Source organism: Somniosus microcephalus, chromosome 2 (genome assembly GCF_052327205.1).
Source record: "Somniosus microcephalus isolate GS21.2 chromosome 2, FLI_Smic_1.0, whole genome shotgun sequence".
NCBI lineage: Eukaryota > Metazoa > Chordata > Chondrichthyes > Squaliformes > Somniosidae > Somniosus > Somniosus microcephalus.
The window spans coordinates 283,112,616-283,139,038 of NC_140988.1; the positions used below are offsets into that span (position 1 = coordinate 283,112,616).

General features: G+C 44.4%; 1 protein-coding gene and 1 long non-coding RNA gene across 5 annotated transcripts in view; one reads left to right on the forward strand and one right to left on the reverse strand.

The window, feature by feature from the left end:
• Window positions 1-12,771: 12,771 nt before the first annotated feature.
• Window positions 12,772-26,423, forward strand: part of LOC147123426 (uncharacterized) — a 41,026-nt gene continuing 27,374 nt past the window's right edge. The window contains exons 1-3 of one of the 3 annotated variants that reach the window (XR_015074457.1): window positions 12,772-12,999; window positions 17,154-17,295; window positions 24,739-24,901. This is a non-coding gene — a long non-coding RNA (uncharacterized LOC147123426). The remainder of the gene's footprint in view (window positions 13,000-17,153; window positions 17,296-24,738; window positions 24,902-26,423) is intronic. The other 2 variants (XR_015074456.1, XR_015074460.1) reach the window with 2 other exon arrangements.
• The window catches only part of LOC147123427 (threonine--tRNA ligase 1, cytoplasmic-like), a 41,690-nt gene continuing 31,357 nt past the window's right edge, over window positions 16,091-26,423 (reverse strand). For both annotated transcript variants that reach the window (XM_085972719.1, XM_085972709.1), the window contains exons 18-19: window positions 19,623-19,737; window positions 16,091-16,614 (exon numbers count right to left, since the gene is read on the reverse strand). In XM_085972719.1, coding sequence (XP_085828845.1) covers window positions 16,466-16,614; window positions 19,623-19,737 — 264 coding nt within the window. In that variant the 3' untranslated portion in view covers window positions 16,091-16,465. The remainder of the gene's footprint in view (window positions 16,615-19,622; window positions 19,738-26,423) is intronic.

Here is a 26,423-nt window from a genome sequence, read left to right on the forward strand (position 1 = left end):
GATGTGAGAAAGAGGGCTTCCTTTTCATGGGACACTAGCACCAGTTCTGGGACAGGAAGGAGCTATACCGATGGGACGGGCTCCACCTGAACTGGGATGAGACCCATGTCCTAGCGGAAAGGGTAACCAGAGAATCACCTGCAAAGGCTTCTCCTCCTGCTCCCGCATCGTTACCTCTGGTGTCCCCCAAGGATCTATCCTTGTCCCTATTATGTCCGTGTGTAATTGAGACACGGACTGCAGAAGTTGGTTACAACAGGTCTTTACTGAGTGGAGACAAAACTGGAACTACTATGCAAAGTTACTACACAGGCGTATTATACAGGGGTGGTCACTACTGGTACTGCAGTATACAGGGGCTGCATAATATAGTTCCTTCTGCAAAGTACATACACTACAATTCCTCCCCTTTTAGCTAAACAGTCCATAACATTCGATTAATAATTAAATAACATATTTACAATTACAGTTGCTATATACATTAGCTGAAGTTAAGCAATTATAAGTTCAGTTTTGAGGAGGCTTCCTGATTCTGTCTGGATAACGCCTCTTTGGGGTATCAGGTTCTTCTGGCAAAGTTGATTTGGAATCAACGTCGTTGTTTGGTTCGTCTGCTTCCAATATCCCCGATTCTGAGGTAGATGCAATTGGTACTTCGGTTTCATCACCAGGTGTATCAGATCGTGGTGTGGAATTTACGTTTTCCAGTGACTCTAGAATCTGGTCAGCATGGCGTCTTACAATGCTCTCTCCAACGTCCACGGTATACATTAGAGGTCCTTGCCGTGTGCAGATCATTCCTGGCTGCCATTTCTCTGTGCGGTAGTCCCGGGCCAAAACTGGTTGACCTATCTTAAAACTCCTGGGCGGCCTTTCATTCATATTCTGAAACTGCCTGTTCTCCACATCTCTTCTGATGTTTGGCTTAACCAAATCCAAGCGGCATCGTAGTCTTCGATTGAAGAAAATCATGGCTGGAGTTTGGTTGGTAACCGCATGTGTCGCATTCCGGTAGGCAAACAAGAAGTTATCCACCTTGTGTTGTAGGGGTATGTCTTCATTACACATTGCCTTGATAGCCTTCTTGAATGTTTGAACGAACCTCTCAGCCAATCCATTGGTGGCTGGATGATATGGGGCGGATGTGTAATGCTTAACACCATTGTTCTTTAAGAACCTCCGGAACTCTTCAGACACAAACTGTGGTCCATTGTCGGAGCAAATCTGTTCAGGCAGCCCATTACTGGCGAATATGGTTCGTAAGACTGTGATAGTTTTTTCTGTGGTGGTTGAGGACATTTTTATTACCTCTGGCCACTTTGAATGTGCATCCACCGCAATTAAAAACATCGAGTCCATAAATGGACCAGCAAAATCAATGTGCACCCTTTGCCATGGAGATGAGGGCCACTCCCATGGATGTAGAGGGGCTTGTGGTGGGGCGTTTTGGACCTTCTGGCATCCTGTACAGCTCTTGGTCATCTCTTCGATTTCTCTATCGATTCCCGGCCACCACACAAACGCTCTGGCTAAGCTCTTCATTTTTACCCCTCCCAGATGACCCTCATGAAGCTCATTGAGCACTCTGTCCTTCAATTTGGGTGGAATTACTACTCTGGATCCACACATCAAGGTTCCTCTGCACACTGACAGCTGTTCTCTTCTCGGCGAGAATGCTGCCAACAGTGATTTGCCATGTGCTGGCCATCCCTTCACCGTTAAATCATAGACCCAGGAGAGTGTCGGGTCATTTCGTGTTTCCTTTTCTATGTTTGCATTCGTCGCCGGTAGACATTCGACTATGGTCGAGTGGAATATCTCCACAGGATCCACTGCAGGTGCTTCTTCTACTGTCGGCAACGGTAGGCGCGACAATCCATCAGCATTCCCATGCTGTTTAGTTCCTTTGTACTCAATGTCATATTGGTGTGCCCCTAGGAAAAGGGACCACCTCTGTAGCCGTTGTGCTGTCATTATCGGGACGCCCTTCTGAGGGTTGAAAATGGAGACAAGAGGTTGATGATCAGTTAGTAGAGTAAATTTCTGACCGTGCAGGTAGTGATTGAACTTCTTCACCTCCCACACCAGGCTGAGGGCCTCTCTGTCAATCTGGGTGTAGTTACGCTCGGCTGAAGTTAACGAGCGTGACGCAAAAGCTATCGGCCTCTCTGAACCATCAAGGAATTTATGTGACAGTACCGCTCCAATGCCGTAGGGAGACGCATCACACGCCAGTCTTATCGGCAGTGATGGGTTGTAGTGAGCCAATACTTCTCTTGAAGTGATTAGGTCTTTACTCTTCTGAAAGGCCCGCTTACATTCATCGCTCCATTTCCATGCTACTCCAGTTTGTAGTAGGGCGTTCAGTGGGTGCAGAATTGTTGACAAATTCGGCAAAAACTTATGGTAGTAATTCACCAATCCGAGGAATGACCTCAGTTGCGACACATTTTCAGGCGCTGGAGCCTTAACTACCGCTTCAATTTTGTCAGGGGACTTATGTAACCCCTCTTCATCAATCACGTGGCCACAATACGATATCTGTTTCTTAAAAAACTCGCACTTGGGGCGATTGGCTCGTAGCCCATGTTCTCTTAGTCTAGTGAGCACCTGCTCTAGGTTGGCAAGGTGTTCACTGTCATCTTCACCTGTCACTAGGATGTCGTCCAAGTAACACTGAGTCCCCGGAATCCCTTGCAGGACTTGTTCCATCGCTCTTTGCCATATCGCCGGAGCTGATGCTACTCCGAATACCAGTCGATTATACTGGTAAAGACCTTTGGGAGTGTTTATCGTGAGATACTTCCTAGAGGATTCTTCAACCTCCATCTGCAAATATGCTTGTGCTAGGTCAATTTTTGTAAAACGCTTCCCTCCAGATAGTGAGGCGAAAATATCTTCTATCCTCGGGAGAGGATACTGTACTGTGTGAAGGACTGGGTTCACCGTCACCTTGAAGTCCCCACAGATGCGAACCTTCCTTGGCTCCTCAGACTTATTGTTTAACGTTTTCTTCATGACAGGAACGATGGGTGTCGCCCACTCGCTCCAGTCTACCTTAGATAACACGCCTGCATTCTCCAGATTCTCCAGCTCTGCCTCGACGGCTGGGCGAATTGCATACGGTACCGGTCTTGCTTTGAAAAACTTGGGAATTGCATTCTCTTCTATTTTTATCGAGGCGGTTACGCCTTTAAGAGTTCCCAGTTCTTGTTGAAATACCTCTTTGGCGTTAGATAAGATTTTTGACAATCGTCCAGGCGTGACGTCGTCATCCTTTTTACCAGCCACCGTCAGTGCCTGAATGGAGTGCCAGTCTAAACTTATCTTTCTGATCCATTCACGTCCCAATAACGGTGGTCCACCATCTTGCAGTATGTACAGATACAATTTCTGTATTTCCTTGCCGTTGTATTTGACAGGCACCCTTATTTTCCCTCTGGGGTATACTTTCTGCCCCGTATACGTCTTCAAGACAATGGATGTGTCTTTCAAGGGTGTGTGTGAGAATAGCCGCTCGTAGTCTCGTCGATTCATGACGGTCAGGGCTGATCCTGTATCCAATTCCTTTTTGACCTGGGACCCTGCTATCGTGAGGGTGACCCAAATGGTTCGGTGATCCTCTTTTGCGATTACGTTGTGAAGTTTGAGACAGCTTAGTCTCTTGTTCCCGGATTCACTATCGCTCTTCTGGTCTTCGGAACCACTGTCCGTCATCTTTTGTACTTTCCTGTACTGTTCCTTAGTAGCCTTTTTGTTGTCGTTAGCCTTCTTCCCAGACCTGCAAACTCGTGCAATGTGTCCCATCTTTCCGCATTGCCTGCATATTTTGTCCTTGGACCAGCAGTCCTTCTGGCCATGGGTTGTTCTGCCGCAGCGATAACATTTTTCAAATCCCCATGTCATTTCGTGGGTGCCGTATTCCTGTGGCTTTTGCTGTATTTCCGCAGCTCCCCTTGCTGCTGCTTCGTACGATACTGCCACGCTGAAAGCCTTCTCTAGCGTCAGCTCTTTCTCTGAGAGTAACCTCTTCCGGGTTCCTTCACTCAGGAGTCCACAGACAAATTTGTCCCGTAGAGTATCTGTCAGTCCTGCTCCGAACTGGCAGTGCTTTGATAGCTTGCGTAGTTCCGTAAGGTAATCAGCATTGCTCTCATCTTTATGCTGATTTCTCCTGTGGAATTTAAATCTTTCTGCTATCAGCAGCGGTGTAGGATTTAGGTGTTCCTGTAGGATATCAATAATTTCGTTAAAACTCTTCGCCATCGGTTTGGCTGGAGTGATCAGGTTCCGCAATAGGCCGTACGTTCTTGCGCCCATTAAGTTTAGTAGTACCGATGCCTTTTTCTCATCGGCTACTTCGTTTGCCTTGCAATATACTTCGACTCTTTCCACATACGTGGTCCAGTCTTCTATTGCATTATCGAAGGCAGTGATATTGCCAGTCTTCGGCATCTTGGAAATCTAAGATGGCGCCTCCCGCGCTTTGCCTTCTTCCCCGATTTAACAAAATGGCGCCTCCCGCGGTTTGCCTTCTTCCCCGTTGGATTAAGATGGCGCCTCCCGCGCTTTCTGTCTTCTCTGCTGCTGCTAGCGCCGTTGCTGGCGTTTTTATGCCTTGATGGCGACGCCCTATGGTCTTCGCGCACTTCCCCCCGCGCTGCTGCTAACGCCGCTCTCCGCGGTTCCCGTGGCAAACTGCAGCTCCTCGCGGCTTTCTGCGCTTCTAATTTCTTTTATTTTCCCGTCGGCAGAGCAACCCTACGGGACACTTTCCTCCCTCTTCTTAGGTCTGTACGCTGCCCGGCTTCGTAGCACCGGCCGCGCCCTGTGTGCTCCACCCTCTCTCTCTCTCTCTCCTCTTCCCGACAACGCTGCTCGGCCCCGTTGAAAAGCCACCCGATCGAGCTCTAGCCTGCCGCAGCCCAGGAAGGATCAGTGTACTACCTGCCACCAGCCCGATTAGCTGGAACACCATAGACAGGATAACCAAGCCCCGCTCTTGACAGCCTCTCCTGCAAATCTTCAACTCCGATGAATCAGAGGCGGTTGCCCACGGTCGACGCCCGTTTCTTCTGTTTGTTTTTTTTTCTCTTCCTTCTGGCCTCGACCTCTAACAACTTCGCTTCAGGGATGGATCCCCATGAGGTGGTGCAGAACTGTAGGTAAGTTCGGATCTGCTCGTCGCCAGTATTATGTCCGTGTGTAATTGAGACACGGACTGCAGGAGTTGGTTACAACAGGTCTTTACTGAGTGGAGACAAAACTGGAACTACTATGCAAAGTTACTACACAGGCTTATATACAGGGGTGGTCACTACTGGTACTGCAGTATACAGGGGCTGCAGAATATAGTTCCTTCTGCAAAGTACATACACTACAGGCCCCCTCCTATTTCTCATCTACATGCTGCCCCATGGCGATATCATCCAAAAACACAGCGTCAGTTTCCACATGTACGCTGACGACACCCAGCTCTACCTCACGACCTCTTCTCCCGACTTCCTTCATGGTATCTAAATTGTCAGACTGCTTGTTCGACATACAGTTCTGCATGAGCAAACATTTTCGCCAATTAAATATTGGGAAGACCAAAGCCATTGTTTTCGGTCCCGCCACAAACTCCGTTCCAGACCTCTCCCTAACATCTGTCTGAGGCTGAACCACACTGTTCATAACCTTGGTGTCATATTTGACCTGAAATGAGCTTCCGACCACATATCCGCAGCATAACAAAGACCGCCTACTTCCACCTCCGTAGCATCGCCCGTCTCCACCCTTGCCTCAGCTCATCCGCTACTGAAATCCTCATCCATGCCTTTGTTACCTCTAGACTTGACTGTTCCAACGCACTCCTGGCTGGCCTCCCACATTCCACCCTACGTGAACTTGAGGTCATCCAAAATTCAGCTGCCCGTGTCCTAACTTGCACCATGTCCTGTTCGCCCATCACCCCTGTGCTCGCTGACCTACATCGGATCCCGGTTAAGCAGCGCCTCGATTTCAAAATTCTCATCCTCGTTTTGAAATCCGTCCATGGCCTCGCCCCTTCCTATCTCTGTAATCTCCTTCAGCCCCACAACCCCCCAGGATATCTGCGCTCCTCTAATTCTGCCCTCTTGAGCATCCCTGATTATAATCGCTCAACCTTTGGTGGCCGTGCCTTCTGTTGCCTAGGCCCTATGTTCTGGAATTCCCTGCCTAAACCTCTCCACCTCTTTACCTCTCTTTCCTCCTTTAAGATGCTCCTTAAAACCTACTTCTTTGATCAAGCTTTTGGTCACCTGCCCTAATTTGCCCTTATGTAGCTCGGTGTCAAATATTTTGTCTTAAAATACTCCTGTGCAGCGCCATGGGATGTTTTACTATGTTAAAGGCGCTGTCTAAATACAAGTTGTTGTTGTTGTTGTTGTAAATAGGGAGGCGGCAAAGTCTTTAAAATAATAAGAAGGGGGGAGGGTTCTACAAGAAACGTAAGCAGCCTACATATAAACAAAACAGGAAAAGTGAGCAAAGGAAAGAATAAAGTAAGGGAGGATATTGACGACAAAGGAGCAAATAGAGTTATAGAACAGGAGTCTAAAAAGATGGTTAAACATAAAGTGAGAGGAAATCCTATTAAAATGAGTTAAACTGTCTATACAGCAATGCACACAGTGTCCAAAATAAAACAGGGGAGCTGGAGGCAATCATGCGTTAGGAGGAACCAGACATGGCTACAGAAAAATTAGGACTGGGAATTAAACATTGCAGGGTATAACATATTTAGAAAAGATAGAAAGGGAAAAGGGGGAAGTGGAGTAGCTGTACCTATTATGGATAACACAATGGCAGTAGAAAAAAGGGACAGAGATATCAGCAAGGCAAAAATAGAATCCGTATGGATAGAGATAAAAGATTATAAAGGATCAATCACACTAATAGGCCAATCTAGAGGCCATCTAATAGTGGAAGGGAGGTGGAGGAAGAACTATACAGACAAATTAGGGAAATTAGTAAAAAAACATAGAATAATAATCATGGGGGATTTCGACTACCCTGATATTAATTGGACAGAAGGAGCAGGTAAAGGGAATAAGGGAATGGAGTTCCTACAATGTCTACAGGGCTCCTTTCTAACCCAATATGTAAAAAGCCCAACAAGGGAGGATTAGCTATTGGATCTAGTTGTAGAGAATGAGCCAGAGCAGATAAGAGAAGTAAAAGTAGGGCAACATATAGGCAATAGTGACCATAATATAATAAGCTTTAAGATGACAATAGAGAAGGACGTAAGTATGACAAAAACCAAGTCAATAGATTGAGAAAAGCTGATTTTGAGGGGCTGAGAATAGAACTTGGGAAGATAAAATGGGCAACAATATTGGCAAACAACAATGTAGAACGACAATGAGAAACATTTAAAACAGTGTTCAACAAAGTGCAGGAAAAATATAATCCACTAAAAGGAAAGAACAAACTAAAAACTAATGAGACTCCATGGATGAATAAAGACATAAGGAAACAATTGAGGGTAAGGAAAGAGGTATACATTAAGTACATAGACAGCAGAGGAGTGCATGATGAGAGAATATGAAAGAATTGGGAGAGAAGTCAAACAAAAATTAGGAAGGCAAAGAAGAAATATGAAATTAAATTATCAAGGAACATAAAACAAAATAGTAAAATATTTTACAGAAACATCAATAAAAAAAAGGAAGGTTGGGATGGGAATAGGGCCATTAAAGGGTGGACAGGACAATGCCACAGGTAACGATAGAGAGGTAGCAGAAATATTGGCCCAGATATTCCGATCCCTACGGGTGTGTACGCGCTGTGTACCCACCCGTAGGGACATCGGAAATGCCGGTTTCAGGCATGCATTGCGCATGCACTGAAAACCGGCATCTCCGATCTGTCAAGAATGGTCTTGACAGATCCTCCGGCTGCCCGGGGGAAGGGCCTCTGTGGGCAGATAGTTCCGCTTTTTGGAGACCCTCCGCCCGCAGAAAACCTTTACAATTCTTACGCCTGGCAAAAGCAGGTGTAAGGCCTGCTTTTACCAGGATAAGAGTTGAAAAAAGTAAAAAAAAAAATTTTCACTGACTTATCATTTAAAAATACATTTTGAAAAAGGTAAGTTTATTTTTAGCCCCATAAAAAACTTTAATTATTTTTTTCAAATTTATTGTAATTTCAAGTCATTTCAACAATGTGATTTTTTTTAAATTTATTGAAAGTTTTACTATGTTTTTGGGGTGATCTCCATTCATATCTTGCTGTCAAGTGTATGAAGGGAGATTCCCTTCTTTGATTGGCTCCCCATGGCCCACGTGATCCCAGGGACGCTGCGAACTACATGCGCCTCTGGGATACGTGGGACCTGCGGACTTGCAGTTTAGAGAGGCCCAGGAGCGGAAGCCTATGCGTCCCGGGAGCCCTCAGGTAAGGGCGTAGGTTTTTCCAGATCGCAGGCCTCCGCCCGCAGGAGGCCTACGATCGGAAAATACGGGCCATTAAATCATTATTTCACTTCGGTATTTACCAGGGAGATACAACAGGTAAACATGACATTGGATGATGAGATGAATAATGAGATAAATGCATGTAAAATAAAAAAAGGTATATATTACATAAACTCATCAAATTCAAAGAGGATAAAACCCCTGGTCCGGATGGATTGCATCCACGCATTTTAAGAGAATCTAGGGAAGAGATAGCAGAGGCATTACAACACATATTTAATAATTTGTTAGAAAAAGGTGTAGTGCCAGAGGGCTGGCGGATAGCTAACGTAATACATATATTTAAGAAGGGGGATAGAACATGTGCAGGGATTTATAGACCAGTCAGCTTAACATCGGTGGTAGGAAAAATAATGGAATCCCTACTAAATGAGAAAATAGAAGAATACAGGAAACTTTCTGGTATCCGGCACTGACGGGACCGAGCTGGTGCCGTTAGATCAAAACTGCTGTATAAAACAACTCCAATGTTAAAACATACAGAGCTTTTCAGCTCCGTGTGAATCAACAAACCCTGTTGCTTAGCAACAGCTTCAAAACAGTCTGCTGCAGCTGCAAGCGTCTCTAGCTGAAGCTGTTGCTTAGCTACAGATCTTGCAGAGCCTGACTGGGAAAAAAAAAGCAACGAGAAGTAAAAAAACTTATAGAAAACGGCTCCTGAATTTTGCCGGTAGATAGAGCTTTCCGGACTTTTAACCTCCGGTTAAACGAAAGTTTCCTGTATCTAGAAACCAAAAATATAATAATGAATAGTCAACATGGATTTCAAAAGGGAAAGTCCTGCTTCACCAACCTTATTTAATTTTTTGAAGAGGTAACAGAGAGCGTATACAATGCTAATGCAGTAGGCTAATGAATAACGTCAGAGAATGCGGAGTCAGGGAACAAGTAGCAGAATGGATTGCTAGCTGGCTTCAAGACAGAAAGCAGAGAGTGGGAGTAAAGGGTAGCTATTCACAGTGACAGAAGGTGGGTAGTGGTGTTCCACAAGGATCAGTGCTGGGACCACTGCTGTTCACAATTTACATTAACGATTTCGACTTTGGAATCAAAAATCACAATTTCTAAATTTGCGGAGGATACCAAATTGGGGGGATAGTCAATACTGAGGAGGACTGTAACAAATTACAGGAGGACATTAATAAACTTGCAGAATGGGCAAATAATTAGCAAATGAAGTTCAACACAGACAAATGTGAGGTATTACATTTTGGTAGGAAGAATAGGGAGGTCACTTATCACTTGGAGGGTGCGAGTCTAGGTAGGGTAGAGGAACAAAGGGATCTCGGAGTACAAATACACAAATCACTAAAAGTTACGCCACAGGTTAGCAAGGATATTAAACATGCAAACCAAGCACTAGGGTTTATTTCTAGAGGGATAGAATTGAAAAGTTGGGAGGTTATGCTAAAACTGTATCGAACCTTGGTTAGACCACACTTAGAGTACTGCGTGCAGTTCTAGTCGCCATATTGTAAAAATGATATAGAGGCACTGGAGAGGATGCAGAGAAGATTTACAAGGATGATACCAGAAATGGGAGGGTATACATATCAGGAAAGGATGAACAGGCTGGGTCTCTTTTCTCTTGAAAAAAGGCTGAGGGGTGACCAAATAGAGGTCTATAAAATTATGAAAGGATTTGATAGAGTGCATACAGAGAGAATATTTCCACTTGTGGGGAAGAACATAACTAGAGGCCATCAATATAACGTAGTCACCAAGAAATCAAATAGGCAATTCAGAAGAAACTTCTTTACCCAGAGAGTGGTGAGAATGTGCAAATCGCTACCACAAGGAGTAGTTGAAGCGAACAGTATAGATGCATTTAAGGGGAGGTTGGACAAGCATATGAGGGAGAAGGAAATAGAGGGTTATGCTGATAGAATTAGATGAGGAAAGACGAGAGGAGGATCAAGTGAAGCAGAAACACTGGCATGGACTGCTTGGGCCGAATGGCCAGTTTCTGTGCTGTATATCCTATGTAATCCTATGTAAAAAGGGACATGGACTTTTTATGGAACCGGGTCTCTGATTACTTTGTGCAGGTAAGTTAACGTTACTGCGATGATCCATCTTACAAAGTCCACAATCCACCGCCAGTGCGGCTGAAATTATCTTTCTAAGTTTCCAAAGTGTGGATTGAAGACCTGCGCCCATCCCCAGTAATCAGACACTCCCATCCCCAGTAATCAGACACTCTCACCCTCAGTAATCAGACACTCTCACCCTCAGTAATCAGACACTCTCACCCTCAGTAATCAGACACTCTCACCCTCAGTAATCAGACACTCTCATCCCCAGTAATCAGACACTCTCACCCTCAGTAATCAGACACTCTCACCCTCAGTAATCAGACACTCTCACCCTCAGTAATCAGACACTCTCACCCTCAGTAATCAGACACTCCCACCCTCAGTAATCAGACACTCTCACCCTCAGTAATCAGACACTCCCATCCTCAGTAATCAGACACTCCCACCCTCAGTAATCAGACACTCCCACCCTCAGTAATCAGACACTCTCACCCTCAGTAATCAGACACTCCCACCCTCAGTAATCAGACACTCTCACCCTCAGTAATGAGACACTCTCACCCTCAGTAATCAGACACTCCCACCCTCAGTAATCAGACACTCCCACCCTCAGTAATCAGACACTCTCACCCTCAGTAATCAGACACTCTCACCCTCAGTAATCAGACACTCTCACCCTCAGTAATCAGACACTCTCACCCTCAGTAATCAGACACTCTCACCCCCAGTAATCAGACACTCTCACCCTCAGTAATCAGACACTCTCACCCTCAGTAATCAGACACTCTCACCCTCAGTAATCAGACACTCTCACCCTCAGTAATCAGACACTCTCACCCTCAGTAATCAGACACTCTCACCCTCAGTAATCAGACACTCCCACCCTCAGTAATCAGACACTCTCACCCTCAGTAATCAGACACTCTCACCCTCAGTAATCAGACACTCTCACCCTCAGTAATCAGACACTCCCACCCTCAGTAATCAGACACTCCCACCCTCAGTAATCAGACACTCTCACCCTCAGTAATCAGACACTCTCACCCTCAGTAATCAGACACTCTCACCCTCAGTAATCAGACACTCCCACCCTCAGTAATCAGACACTCTCACCCTCAGTAATCAGACACTCTCACCCTCAGTAATCAGACACTCTCACCCTCAGTAATCAGACACTCTCACCCTCAGTAATCAGACACTCTCACCCTCAGTAATCAGACACTCTCACCCTCAGTAATCAGACACTCTCACCCCCAGTAATCAGACACTCTCACCCTCAGTAATGAGACACTCTCACCCTCAGTAATCAGACACTCTCACCCTCAGTAATCAGACACTCCCACCCTCAGTAATCAGACACTCCCACCCTCAGTAATGAGACACTCTCACCCTCAGTAATCAGACACTCTCACCCTCAGTAATCAGACACTCTCACCCTCAGTAATCAGACACTCCCACCCTCAGTAATCAGACACTCTCACCCTCAGTAATCAGACACTCTCACCCTCAGTAATCAGACACTCCCACCCTCAGTAATCAGACGCTCTCACCCTCAGTAATCAGACGCTCTCACCCTCAGTAATCAGACACTCTCACCCTCAGTAATCAGACACTCTCACCCTCAGTAATCAGACACTCTCACCCTCAGTAATCAGACACTCTCACCCTCAGTAATCAGACACTCACCCTCAGTAATCAGACACTCCCACCCTCAGTAATCAGACACTCTCACCCTCAGTAATCAGACACTCTCACCCTCAGTAATCAGACACTCTCACCCTCAGTAATCAGACACTCTCACCCTCAGTAATCAGACACTCCCACCCTCAGTAATCAGACACTCTCACCCTCAGTAGTCAGACACTCTCACCCTCAGTAATCAGACACTCTCACCCTCAGTAATCAGACACTCTCACCCTCAGGAGTCAGGAGCTCCCACCCTCAGTAATCAGGCACTCCCACCCTCAGGAATCAGGAGCTCCCACCCTCAGGAATCAGGAGCTCCCACCCTCAGGAATCAGGAGCTCCCACCCTCAGGAATCAGGAGCTCCCACCCTCAGTAATCAGACACTCTCACCCTCAGTAATCAGACACTCTCACCCCCAGTAATCAGACACTCTTACCCTCAGTAATCAGACACTCTCACCCTCAGTAATCAGACACTCTCACCCTCAGTAATCAGACGCTCCCACCCCCAGTAATCAGGCGCTCCCACCCTCAGGAATCAGGAGCTCCCACCCTCAGGAGTCAGGCGCTCCCACCCTCAGGAATCAGGAGCTGCCACCCTCAGGAGTCAGGCGCTCCCACCCTCAGGAAACAGGCACTCCCGCCCTCAGGAATCAGGCGCTCCCACCCTCGCTCCAGAGGAATCTCTCGCGCCGAACGCAGGGTTCTGGAGATGGAACGCCACATCCCGGCGCCCGGGGAAATTATTGCAACAACTTGCCGTGCGGCTTAAGGTGTGGTTAACGACTGTGTCTTAATTTTCTTTCTCCATTAATGACATTTCACCCGCAAATTAGGTTTGAAGGCAGCTTTTCGCTATTTAGAAAAAAACTTATTGAAAAAGCAGGATCGGTTCGTTGCCTCATTAAAACAGCTGCATTTATTGTTTTCCAAAACTACAACATGACGATTTTGTAGGTTTTCACCTTACACGGCTTTGTATTCGTTTATATATTAATAAAAATCGGTGAGTAAATACAAAAGTTAAGTTCTGAACCGCGCGGACTCATTCCTTGTTCACAAAGACCTGTTGTGTATTTATTTGTTTTAGTCAGTGCAGTTAAGGGCGTATTTTCAACTATGTTCTGCACGCCAAAGGCACAGAATTTATATATTCATTGCAATAATGAAGCACCAACTGAATACGTTTTAAAACCGTAAATTAAATCAAAAGGTTTATTTTTACTTAAATCTGGATGTGGGCTGTCGGTATATATTTTAGGCTGATTTGATCAACAGCAATGTGTTTTCTTACTGCATTACAAGAAATGATGCAACACGGTACAGAGTCCAACAAAATCAGCCCAAATCTATTTTTTTTAAAACTCAGCAACCCTGCCAAGTTACACTGACCTTTGGAAGCCGGGTAGATAGCTCCCGCTCTCAGATTGTCACTGAACTTTAATACAGGAAAAGAAACAATTCACTGTAAGGTCAATTTGTCATGTGATCTTGAAGTGCCAGTGTTTCTCCCACCCCTAAAATTATCTGTGGTTAAATTTCTTCCTGATTTCGCCCCTCTCGATCTCAGCAACCAGCCGTTACAACTCATGCACCCTGAATTATTTTGAAACGTTTCGCCTACTCTTTATTACACATTCCCCCACCTTAATCTAAATCATCATATGGATTGCAACCCAGGGTGAGAATGCATTGCTCAATGAGGATGAGAACGGGTTCAGGAAATGAGCAAATTCATTAGTCTGCGAGTGAAGGAACAGTTGCAGGGAGAGGATATAAAGGTTTCTGTAGGTTCCCTGTGTATATTTCAGGGAAATACACATCATGCTCAAGTGAGGGAGGGCAAAGTGACTGGAAATGAAAAGCATGTTGATTACAGTGCATGGTTACAGATTTGTAGTTACCTTTTTTTAATTAATTCCTGGGGTGTGGGCATCACTGGCAAGGCCAGCATTTATTGCCCATCCCTAATTGCCCTCGAGAAGGTGGTGGTAAGCCGTCTTGTTGAACCGCTACAGTCCATGTGGTGAAGGTACTCCCATAGTGCTGTTAGGGAGGGAGTTCCAGGATTTTGACCCAGCGACAGTGAATGAACAGCAATATATTTCCAAGTCAGGATGGTGGGGAACTTGGAGGTGATGGTGTACCCATGGGCCTGGTGCCCTTGGCCTTCTAGGTGGTAGAGGTCATGGGTTTGGGGGGGGGGGGGGGGGGTGCTGCTGAAGAAGCCTTGGCGAGTTGCTGCAGTGCATCTTGTAGACGGTACACACTGCAGCCACGGTACGCTGGTGATGGAGGGAGTGAATGTTTAAGGTGGTGGATGGGGTGCCAATCAAGCGGGCTGCTTTGTCCTGGATGCCATTGAGCTTTTTGAGTGTTGTTGGAGCTGCACTCAGCCAGGCAAGTGGAGAGTATTCCATCACATTCCTGACTTGTGCCTTGTAGATAGTGGAACGGCTTTGGGGAGTCAGGAGGTGAGACACTCGCTGCAGCATACCTAGCCTCTGACCTGCTCTTGTAGCCACAGTATTTATGTGGCTGGTCCAGTTAAGTTTCTGGTCAATGTGTAAATTTGGTGGAGGGGTGGGGGTGCAACTCCCACTACAGGATGTGAATCGCCAAGGAGGAAAATCTACCCTAGTTGTTTAAGACCGCACCCCCAAGTACTTTTCTCCCTTATATTTAGGTATTTCCTATTGGATGCAGAGGTTACAAATCTCATGGGTTCAAGGCAAGAATGATGGTGCCAGTACAATTGTCACTTGCTGATCTGTAGAACAGAGCAAGGGCTGAAACCAGGATGTTGCCTGGCACCACCTGATGACATGCAAGTTGGGGAAAGCAACCTCTTGCTTAATTTCAGTAATTGATGGCTGGTGCCAGCACCAATTAAGAGATAGCATGTGCCCCCTTTTAAAGGGGCACAACCAATAAAACAAACAGAATCAGAATGGTTATAGCACAGAAGGAGACCCTTCGGCCCGTGACAGCTCTCTACAAGAGCATTTCAGCTAGTCCCACTCCCCCACCTGCTCCCCATAGCTTGCAAGTGTTTTTCCTTCAGGAACTTATCCAATTCCCTTTTGAATGCCACAATTGAATCTGCCTCCACCACCCTTTCAGGTAGAGCATTCCAGATCCTAACCACTCGCTGGGTAAAAAGGTTTTTCCTCATGTTGCCTTTGGTTCTTCTGCCAATCACCTTAAATCTGTGTCCACTGGTTTTTGACCCTTCCGCCAATGGGAACAGTTTCTCTATCTACTCTTGACTAGACCCCTCATGATTTTGAGCAGCTCTATCAAATCTCCTCTCAGCCTTCTCTGCTCTAAGGAGAACTCCAGCTTTTCCAGTCTATGCACGTAACTGAGGTCCCTCATCCCCGGAATCATTCTTGTAAATCTTTTCTGCACCCTCTTGAAGGCCTTCACATCCTTCCTAAAGTGCAGTGCCCAGAATTGGACAATACTTCTGTTGAGGCTGAACCAGTGTTTTATAAAGGTTCATCAAAACAAACAAAATTTAAAGGAAACTTAATAAATCAAATTAAAATTTGGTTCTTGGGGATGAAGCACTCCAGTGGGGAAAGCAATAGTTTTTGCTGTTTGAGATTTTTTTAAAAAGTAGCCTTTTGGTTTTTAAACATTTGAAAATAAAACCTAAAAGTGGCTCAATAGCAACAGGGTGACTTTCTTTTTCTCTGAAGCTATGAACTTCACCTGAATAGAAAATGAATTCAGATGATGACATTGATAAAATCTTTTCATAATTGATAAGGGGGAGAATTCAATAATCTTGACCAGTACAATACAAACTGATCCCTTTTTTTTTTACAACACATCTTACAACAAATGTAAAGATCGATGTTGAGAGAAATTCATTTTATTGGGCGCCTGTCTTTGTTCCTAATCTTATAGTTGCAAATCGCAAGATATTTGTTAAAAATACACAGATAAATGAATTAGATTAGAGAGAGAAAGTGAAGAAAACTACATATACAGTTTTTGAAGATGTACTTTCAAGTTTTCATGCAAGAAGTTGCCATTATACATAAATTGAAACAGCTTTAATTTCTCAACCTTCAACCCACATTAGTGACCGTTGTTTGTGCAGACAGGAACTTGGATTGCTGCTTGGAAATGCCATTATTATAGATTTTCAGAATGGAATTATTTCCCTTCCCCAATAAAAAGTCATGTTTAGCTCCACATTATATTGCAGGATAAAAAAAAAGAAACTTCTCAGAACTCCTCTTCAGCATGTTTACTTCTGGACTGTTTGTGCTGCAAAAGCCTCTCGACGGTTTCAGATATTGTACGTTCTCCATGCACCTTGTTGTCTCTTGTACGTACATTGACTGTTTCACTGTTCTTCTCTTTTTCACCAACCACTACAAATGTAACAACACATTTTCAGTACATTCTGGCAATTAATTCAAGGTAAAACAAAACTGGTTAAAAAGAGTCCTACAAAAAATTAGATAGCATTAAATGAATGCAAGATGATATGCTTTGGAATTACTGTCAGAAATATTAATACAAACTAGGTGACGTATGAGAATGGCTCTCTGCTTTTCTTCCTCTTCCCAGCAGGGTAGTTAGTACCTAACCTCCTCCTGGCATGGCTGAAGTTAGAATGCTGATTTGCACTGTGGCACGGCACGTTGGTGTATTTACTTATGGAAAGCATATTTATTACTTTAATCACTTCTAAAGAAACATAATTTAGTGCTCTCACTACAATCCCCCAATTCATACTAATTGTGTTAAGCACTTAACTATTTTCTGTTTTAGGGTATGGTTTCATCTAATTAAAATGCTGAAAATATTGCACCCTCAGCTTTGCACAAGTGCCTTTTGATTTAAATAGACCATTGTTTGATAGCTCATTAATGATCATAATTGGTAAACTTTTTTTTTCTATTCTCAGGATGTGGGCATCACTGGCAAGGCATTTATTGCCCATCCTTAGTTACGTCACTTCAGAGGGCAATTAAGAATCAACCACATTGATGTAGGACTGGAGTCACATATACGAACAAACAAATGAACATACGAACAATGACGGACAGGTAAAGACCCTTTGGTCCATCCAGCCTGTCCCACGCAACTGTGATACCTTGTGTGTCACAATATATACACTCCACTCCACCCAAAACCATGTGAGCTCCTGAGAGAGAGGTAAAAAAACACAACAACCCAGGCCAATTTTGGGGGGGGGGGGGGGGGGGGGGGAAGAGAAATCTGGGAAATTATCTCTGACTCATCTAGGTGATCAAAACTAGTGCAGGAGATCACTCTGGCCCTGAATTCCCAACCTTTTGTAAGAGGTGATATCAGGTCCAACCAGAAACAGGCCCAGCTCTCGCCTGAAGGAATTCAGCGAATCAGCATCCATCACATGAGACAGCAGCCTGTTCCAGAGGACCACTATTCTCTGGGAAAAGAACCACCTCCTGACATCTAACCTAGATCTAGCCTTATACAACTTAAAATTGTGACACCATCCCAAAGTCTTCCCGAACCTATTTAATTGGAACAACCTGGCAACTGGAACACAATCTATTCCCTCCATTATCTTATAAACCTCAATCAGATCACCAAGTCTACGCTTCTCTAAAGCGTAGAGTCCCAACTCTTTTAGCCTATCTTGATAACCAAGATGTTTTATACTGGGAATTAGTCTAGTAGGCCTCCTCTCCACCCATTCCAAAGCCTCAATATCACCCACCATGCGAGGAGACTAAAACGGAACACAGTATCCCAAGTGAGGCCTGACGAAGCACAAAATAGTATGCCTCGGCTTACATGCAATTGTCTTATGAATGCACCCAACACTCTATTTGCTTTAACTAGCTATCGCTTCACGGCATTGCTCACGTACCTTTAGAGATGTATTCATTAGAATGCTAATATCTCCCTCCACCTTCTTTAATGCTTTTCCCTGAAGGGTGTATGAACGTTGAGCATTTGCCCTGCCCACATGCTTAACACTGCACTTATCCAAGTTATACATCATCTGCCAGCAATGAGCCCAATCTCCCAACACATCAAGATCCGCCTGAAGGAGTTGTGTCATCTACAGTCCTAATACTCGCAGAGATCTTGGTATAATTTTCAAATTTGCAGATCGCGTCCAACACCTACATCCAGATCATTAATAAAAATAGTAAAGAGCAACGGTCCCAACAACAATCCCTACGGGACACCACTAGTGACCGGTCGCCAAACAGATCTAAATCCATCTAGATCTACTTTTTGCCCAAGTCCTGCCAGCCAGTTCTTAATCCAACTCAATATATTACCACGAAGATCACAGGTTTCAATCGTATAGAGAAGCCTCTTGCGCGGTACCTTAGCAAAAGCTTTTTCGAAGTCTGTGTAGACAATGTCTACTGGACTTCCCTCATCCATCATCTTTGTAACTTCTTCAAAAAATACAATGTGATTTCTAAGATATGACCTTTTTATGAAGCCATATTGGGTGTCCCTAATATGTCCCCCTCTATCCAAGCGCTCATCTACTGCATCCCTAATGATTCGCTCAAGCATCCTTCTGATTACTGACGTCAAACTAATGGGCCTATTGTCCATCTTGTCAACTTTTTTTTTATTTATTTTTTTTATAAAAGATGGGGACTATATTAGCCTCCTTCCAGTCTACAGGAACCACCCCAGCGTGCAGTGAGCTATTAAAAATACAGGCTCGGGGCTCGCACAGCACATGTTCCATCTCCCCAAGAACCATGCAGCAAATTCTAATATAGGCCAGACCTGGAAAGGACAACCGGTTTGCTTCCTTAAACAGGACATTAGCGAACCAGTGTTTGACAATTCAATAGCGTTAGTCAATTTTTATTTTACTGATACCAGTTTTCGTTAATAAAAACAGAATTCAAATTCCCAAACTGCAATGGCAGGATTTGAACTCTCATTCTCTGAATTATTCATCCAGAGCTCTAAGATTACTAGTCCAGTAACATGACCACTATGCTATTGTAACCTTTAGGTCACAACAAATTGCAGCCAAGCCTGATCCAGCCTACATCTAATCTCCACACCTAAACATTTTCCAGCAGGAATCACTGGACAGTGATCAGACAAGACTAATTGTAGCACTGTAATTGCTGCCCTGGCTGAAATCAATAAAAGCAGTAATCATACCCGGAATCCTTTGGACTATATAGCACAGTCTAACAGGCAGTGACATTACTCACTAGACTATTAGGGTAACAGTTCCATACCTAATATTAGTGGTGCTGACCAACAAGCAAAAAAAGCTTAATTCCATATCAAACAGAATATGACACTGTCTAAAGTGAACAAAAAAGATTTTTTGCATTTCTTCATCTCCTCCCCTCCTCAGCAAACACAGTGAGACAAGCTTAACAAAGCTTACCAAGGATAAAGTTATATTGGGCAAGTTGTGCGTTTCGGATCTTCTTGTTCAGCGTGCATCCTTGGTCAAGGTCAACATCACTCATTAACCCAGCATCATGAAACTGCTGTTGAACCTAGTCAAATGAATTTATAAAGAAACACCATTACAGAAAAGGCTTCTAGAAATTAAATCTTTTAAAGAACCAAAATCCTTGAATGGCCATGACTTTCCAAATGCTTTATTTCCTCCCAGTGGAATAAAATCAATGTAAACAGTAATGCGGAGCTTGGGGATGGCATTAAACGGAAAATTAGAGACGCGTGCAATACGGGCACAGCAGTTATCATGGGTGACTTTAATCTACATTATAGATTGGGCTAACCAAATTAGTAACAATACTGTGGAGGACAAAGTCAACATGGATTTACAAAAGGTAAATCATGCTTGACTAATCTACTGGAATTTTTTGAGGATGTAACTGGTAAAATAGATAAGGGAGAACCAGTGGATGTGGTATATTTGGACTTTCAGAAGGCTTTCGATAAGGTCCCACATAAGAGATTAGCGTGCAAAATTAAGGCACATGGGATTGGGGGCAAGGTATTGACTTGGATAGAGAACTGGTTGGCGGACAGAAAGCAGAGAGTTGGAATAAACGGGTCGTTTTCCGAGTGGCAGGCAGTGACTAGTGGGGTACCGCAAGGATCGGTCCTAGGACCACAGCTGTTCACAATATATATTAATGATCTGGACGAGGGAATTGGATGTAATATCTCCAAATTTGCAGACGACACAAAGCTGGGTGGGAGGGTAAGCTGTGAGGATGTCGTTGTGAAACTCCAGTACGATTGGGACAGATTGGGCAGAAACATGGCAAATGCACTATAATGTGGATAAATGTGAGGTTATCCACTTTGGTGGCAAAAACAGGAAGGCAGATTATTATTTGAATGGCAATAGATTGGGAGGAGGGGAAGTGCAAAGAGACCTGGGTGTTCTTGTGCACCAGTCGCTGAAGGTAAGTATGCAGGTGCAGCAGGCGGTTAAGAAGGCAAATGGTATGTTGGCCTTCGTAGCAAGAGGGTTCGAGTACAGGAACAAGGATGTCTTGCTACAGTTGTACAGGGCCTTGGTGAGACCGCACCTTGAATATTGTGTGCAGTTTTGGTCGCCTTACCTGAGGAAGGACGTTCTTACCATGGAAGGAGTGCAGCAAAGATTCACCAGGCTGATACCTGGGATGGCAGGAATGACGTATGAGGAGAGATTGTGTCGATTGGGATTATACTCACTGGAGTTTAGAAGATTGAGAGGGGATCTCATCGAAATCTGTAAAATTCTGTCAGGCCTGGACAGACTAGATGCAGGAAGGATGTTCCCAATGGCCGGGGAGTCCATAATTTAATTAGGACAAAGTCAGCATGGTTTTATGAAGGGGAAGTCATGTTTGACAAATTTGCTGGAGTTCTTTGAGGAAGTAACATATAGGGTGGATAAAGGGGAACCAGTGGACGTAGTGTATTTAGACTTCCAAAAGGCATTTGACAAGGTGCCACACAAAAGATTATTGCTTAAGATAAAAAAATCAGAGGATTGGGGGTAATATTCTGGCATGGATAGAGGATTGGCTATCTAACAGAAGGCAGAGAGTTGGGATAAATGGTTCATTCTCAGACTGGCAATCAGTAACTAGTGGTGTTCCGCAGGGGTCAGTGCTGGGTCCTCAACTCTTTACAATCTATATTAACGATTTGGAGGAGGGGACCGAGTGTAACATATCAAAGTTTGCAGATGATACTAAGATGGGAGGGAAAGTAGTGAGTGAGGAGGACATAAAAAACCTGCAAGGGGACATAGACAGGCTAAGTAAGTGGGCAGAGATTTGGCAGATGGAATACAATACTGGAAAGTGTGAGGTTATGCACTTTGGCAGGAAAAATCGTAGAGCAAGTTATTATCTTAATGGCAAGAAACTGGAAAGTACTGAAGTACAAAGGGATCTGGGGGTCCTGGTGCACGAAACTCAAAAGGTTAGTATGCAGGTGCAGCAAGTGATTAAGAAGGCCAATGGAATGTTGGCTTTCATTGCTAGGGGGATAGAATATAAAAATAGGGAGGTATTGCTTCAGTTGTACAAGGTATTGGTGAGACCGCACCTGGAATACTGCATACAGTTTTGGTCTCCATACTTAAGAAAGGACATACTTGCTCTCGAGTCAGTACAAAGAAGGTTCACTTGGTTAATCCTGGGGATGAGGGGATGGACATATGAGGAGAGGTTGAGTAGATTGGGACTCTACTCATTGGAGTTCAGAAGAATGAGAGGCGATCTTATTGAAACATATAAGATTGTGAAGGGGTTGGATCGGGTGGATGCGGGGAGGATGTTCCCGATGATGGGTGAAACTAGAACTAGGGGGCATAGTCTTAGAATAAGGGGCTGCTCTTTCAAAACTGAGATGAGGAGGAACTACTTCACTCAGAGGGTGGTAGATCCATGGAATATGCTGCCCCAAAAAGCTGTAGAAGCTACATCATTACATAAATTTAAAACAGAAATAGACAGTTTCCTAGAAGTAAAGGGAATTAAGGGTTACGGGGAGCGGGCAGGAATTTGGACATGAGTCTAGGTTCGGAATGGTCATGGCCCTGTGGGTAGCGGAGCGGGCCCAGGGGCCGTGTAGCCTGATCCTGCTCCTATTTCGTGTGTCGAATTCTGTTAGATTCAGGAGATGGTTCTGTGATAGTGGATTGGCAGTTAGGATCAGATCAGCCATGATCTTATTGAATGGCGGAGCAGGCTCGAGGGGCCAATTGGCCTACTCCTGCTCCTATTTCTTATGTTATGTAGAACCAGGGGTCATAGTCTAAGGATAAGGGGTAAGCCATTTAGGACTGAAATGAGGAGGAATTTCTTCACCTAGAGAGTGGTGAACCTGTGGAATTCTCTGCCACTGAGGGCAGTGTAGGCCAGTTCATGCCAGTTCATTAAATATATTTAAAAAAAAGAGTTGGATATATTTCTTAAGGCTAAAGGGATCAAGGGATATGGGGAGAAGGCAGGGACAGGGTACTGAATTTGGATGATCAGCCATGATCTCATTGAATGGCGGAGCAGGCTCGAAGGGCCGAATGGCCTACTCCTATCTTCTATGTTTAACTGAATGAAATCAGTATTTGTAGGGAAATGGTGTTAGGGAAATTGATGGGATTGAAGGCTGATAAATCCCCAGGGCCTGATAATCTACATCCTAGGGTACTTAAGGAAGTGGCCCTAGAAATAGTAGATGCATTGCTGGTCATCTTCCAAAATTCTATAGACTCTGGAATAGTTCCCATGGATTGGAGGGTAGCTAATGTTACCCCACTGTTCAAAAAAAGGTGGTAGAGAGAAAACAGGGAATTATAGACTGGTAAGCCTGACATCGGTAGTGGGGAAAATGCTAGAGTCCATTATAAAAGATGCAATAGCAGAGCACTTGGAAAACAGTGACAGGATCGGACAAAGTCAACATGGATTTACAAAAAGTAAATCGTGCTTGACTAATCTACTGGAATTTTGTGAGGATGTAACTGGTAGAATAGATGAGGGAGAACCAGTGGATGTGGTGTATTTGGACTTTCAGAAGGCTTTCGATAAGGTCCCGCATAAGAGATTAGCGTGTAAAGTTAAGGCACATGGGATTGGGGGCAAGGTACTGACTTGGATAAAGAACTGGTTGGCAGACAGGAAGCAAAGAGTTGCAATAAACGGGTCTTTTTCCCCCGAGTGGCAGGCAGTGACTAGTGGGGTACCACAGGGATCGGTCCTAGGACCCCAGCTATTCACAATATATATTAATGATCTAGACGAGGAAACTAGATGTAATATCTCCAAGTTTGCAGACGATGCAAAGCTGGGTGGGCGTGTGTGCTGTGAGGAGGATGCCGAGAAACTCCAGTATGGTTTGGACAGGTTGGGTGATTATACTACATCTGCCATGCATCTGCCCAATGTGGATAAATGCAAGGTTATCCACTTTGGTGGCAAAAACAGGAAGGCAGATTATCTGAATGGCAATAGATTGGGAGAAGGGGAAGTGCAACGAGACCTGGGTGTCCTTGTGCACCAGTCGCTGAAGGTAAGCATGCAGGTGCAGCAGGCGGTTAAGAAGGCAAATGGTATGTTGGCCTTCGTAGCGAGGGGGTTCAAGTACAGGAACAAGGATGACTTGCTGCAGTTGTATAGGGCCTTGGTGAGACCACACCTCGAGTATTGTGTGCAGTTTTGGTCGCCTTATCTGAGGAAGGATGTTCTTGCCATGGAGGGAGTGCAGTGAAGATTCACCAGACGGATACCTGGGATGGCAGGAATGACGTATGAGGAGAGATTGGGTCGATTGGGCTTATACTCGCTGGAGTTTAGACGAATGAGAGGGGATCTCATTGAAACTTATAAAATTCTAACAGGACTAGACAGACTAGATGCAGGATGTTCCCGATGGCGGGGGAGTGCAGAACCAGGGGTCACAGTCTAAAGATAAGGGGTAAGCCATTTAGGACAGAGATGAGGAGGAATTTCTTCACCCAGAGAGTGGTGAACCTGTGGAATTCTCTACCACAGAAGGCAGTTGAGGCCAAGTCATTAAATATATTCAAGAAGGAGTTAGATATATTTCTTAAGGCTAAAGGGATCAAGGGATATGGGGAGAAGGCAGGGATAGGGTACTGAGTTTGGATGATCAGCCATGATCTCACTGAATGGCGGAGCAGGCTCGAGGGGCCGAATGGCCTACTCCTGTTCCTATCTTCTATGTTTCTATGTAATCATTTGCTATCTCACCCACCCAAATTTGGCGTAAATTGTTTACCTTATAAGAATTGCCAATGGAAAACCTCTCTTTGCACCCAAGAAAATCCAGTGAAAAGACCATTCAGCTCATCAAGCCTGCTCCACCTAGTGTCCATGTATCATTCTATCGCGTACTTCCAAACCACCTGTTAAAATGTTAATTTTCTTCCCCAAACATCCCAGAAAAAAAAAATCTAAGTGATGTTAAATATCTCTAAACCCACAATCCTCTTCTCAACATCCTTTCAAATGTTAAAAAATGATTGAATAAACTTTAAAAAATGTAAAATATTGTTTGTTGAGTTTCCCCTCAAAGGCTGCAACAGCACTTAAAAACTGCCGATACTGAGCATTTACTGGAAGGTCACCGCAGAGTAAAGCAGACCAGCAGGCACGGGAGGCACGGTTACATCAACTGCAAATGAGCTCAAAGGACATTTCAAGCACAAGTTCATTATCATTTCAGGTACGCACACAGTAAAACACCTTTCAGACTGGACGTTTCCCATTTGCCTCAGCAGCCATGAAATACTTTGAAGAGGTAGTCAGCACCTGTTTGTCTTGCCTTGTCTTGTCTTGCTGCAATTATACAGGGCTTTGGTGAGACCACTGCGTACAGTTTTGGTCTCCTTATCTCAGGAAGGATATACTTGACGTAGAGGGGGTGCAATAAAGGTTCACTAAATTGATTCCTGGGGTGAGAGGACTGTCCTATGAGAGATTGTGTAGAATGGGCCTATACTCTGGAGTTTAGAAGAATGAGAGGTGATCTCATTGAAACATACAAGATTCTGAAGGGAATTGACAGGGTAGATGCCGAGAGGTTGTTTCCCCTGGCTGGAGTGTCTAAAACTAGGGGTCATAGTCTCAGGATAAAGGACCGGCCATTTAGGACTGAGATGAGAAATTTTTTCACTCAGAAGGTTGGGAATCTTTGGAATTCTCTACCCCAGAAGACGGAGATCGATAGATTTTTGGGCACTATGGGACATGGGGACCGGGCAGGAAAGTGGAGTTGATGTAGAAGTTCAGCCATGATCTTACTGAATGGCGGAGCAGGCTTGAGGGGCTGTATGGCCCATTCCTTCTCCTATTTATGTTCTTATAAGCTTGGTCTTTGATTCTGAGTCTTTTCAACCAACAGTAGCAAGCAGTCCCATCTTCCGCCAGGAATGAATGAATTACTGAACACTGAACTGTTTATATGCCGATAAAAATCAAAAAATATAACTATAGAGCTAGGAATGAGAGAATGGAATTATCATACCAGAGAGTTATTTTTATTTACAGCATTCACACAATGAAACAACTGTGGTCGTTATATTTAAGTTGCGTTGCAATACTACTTCAGTATTCCAAAAAAAGACATTGAGATTTATTTTTTTTAAAACAAGATACTTTTGAAATTGGTACTTTAATGTGCCTAGTAAACCATGTGCAGTACAAAATCTCATACCAAGGAAAATTTGGAGTTCAAGTCCTTTTACTCCAGTTGTACACTTTAAAAACAAAAATGAAAAATAAATTTTCCTACCACTCTGTCGTTATTCCACATACCAACCACCAGCCAAAATTGAAAGCTGCTAACTACAGGAAACTCTCGATTTACCAGCACCTAAATAACCAGAAATCTGTTAACCGGCAAAATTCAGGAGTAGGTTCAAGTAAGTTTTACTTCATATTAGTGGCCGTTCCTGGATCTGTGGCTGTGTAACCAGGGTTCCTGCACCTTTTGCTAAGCAACAGGGACACTTGGTCTGTGGCCGGGGTTCCTGCACCTGTTGCTAAGCAACAGGGACGCCTGGATCTGTTGCTGTGTACGGGGCTCTCGTACCTTTTACTGTACCTCTCTGTAATCCGGACTTTGATAAACTGGCACCGCGCCGGTCCCGTCGGTGCCGGATAAAAAAGTTTCCTGTAGTTCTCAGTTTCTGTTCCATATCCTCTTGAGCTAGCCACGAGCCCAACTTGGGTTCAACAACTCTGGA